This window comes from Camelina sativa, chromosome 3, assembly GCF_000633955.1.
Source record: "Camelina sativa cultivar DH55 chromosome 3, Cs, whole genome shotgun sequence".
In the NCBI taxonomy this organism is placed as follows: Eukaryota; Viridiplantae; Streptophyta; class Magnoliopsida; order Brassicales; family Brassicaceae; genus Camelina; species Camelina sativa.
Window position 1 is genome coordinate 9,838,444 of NC_025687.1, and position 441 is coordinate 9,838,884.

General features: G+C 38.3%; 1 protein-coding gene across 1 annotated transcript in view; it reads left to right on the plus strand.

Annotated features, from left to right (window-relative positions):
* LOC104778812 overlaps positions 1–441 on the plus strand; it is a 6,615-nt gene that overhangs the window by 3,183 nt on the left and 2,991 nt on the right. Inside the window, exon 6 of the mRNA XM_019239880.1 lies at positions 321–415. Within this exon, the coding sequence (XP_019095425.1) occupies positions 321–415 (95 nt within the window). The remainder of the gene's footprint in view (positions 1–320; positions 416–441) is intronic.

The following is a 441-nucleotide window of genomic DNA, read 5'->3' on the forward strand; positions in this document are numbered from 1 at the left end:
CTTCAATTATATAGCATACACTCAGTTGGTCGGTCTCAATTCTATGGTACACATGTAATTTTGGGGCCTGTCATGTTACATCCCCGAAATGATTGCCTTTAGTCTCTGTGACTTAATAACGGTATGTTATTGCATATTAGATCGTATTTATGTGCCACGTTATGTGGCTGGCATCCATTTAAGGGTTCTGTAGTAGTTTTCTTCTCTAGTTTCCATCTCGGTTCTGGGAGGTTTTTCTGTTTCATCTTTGCTTCCAGTCATTTTTCTTACCACAAAGTTCACATCAAACTCACTTTGTAATTCTGCAATAACCTGTTTCTTTTACTCAGAAAAGAGATGGTTCTAATGTGAAGTCTAAAATCTCCATCCTCGAGAAAGCCATAAGGGAATTGGAGAAGGTGGTTGCCGAATGTGAGTTTTAATATTTTTCAGGTGGATCAC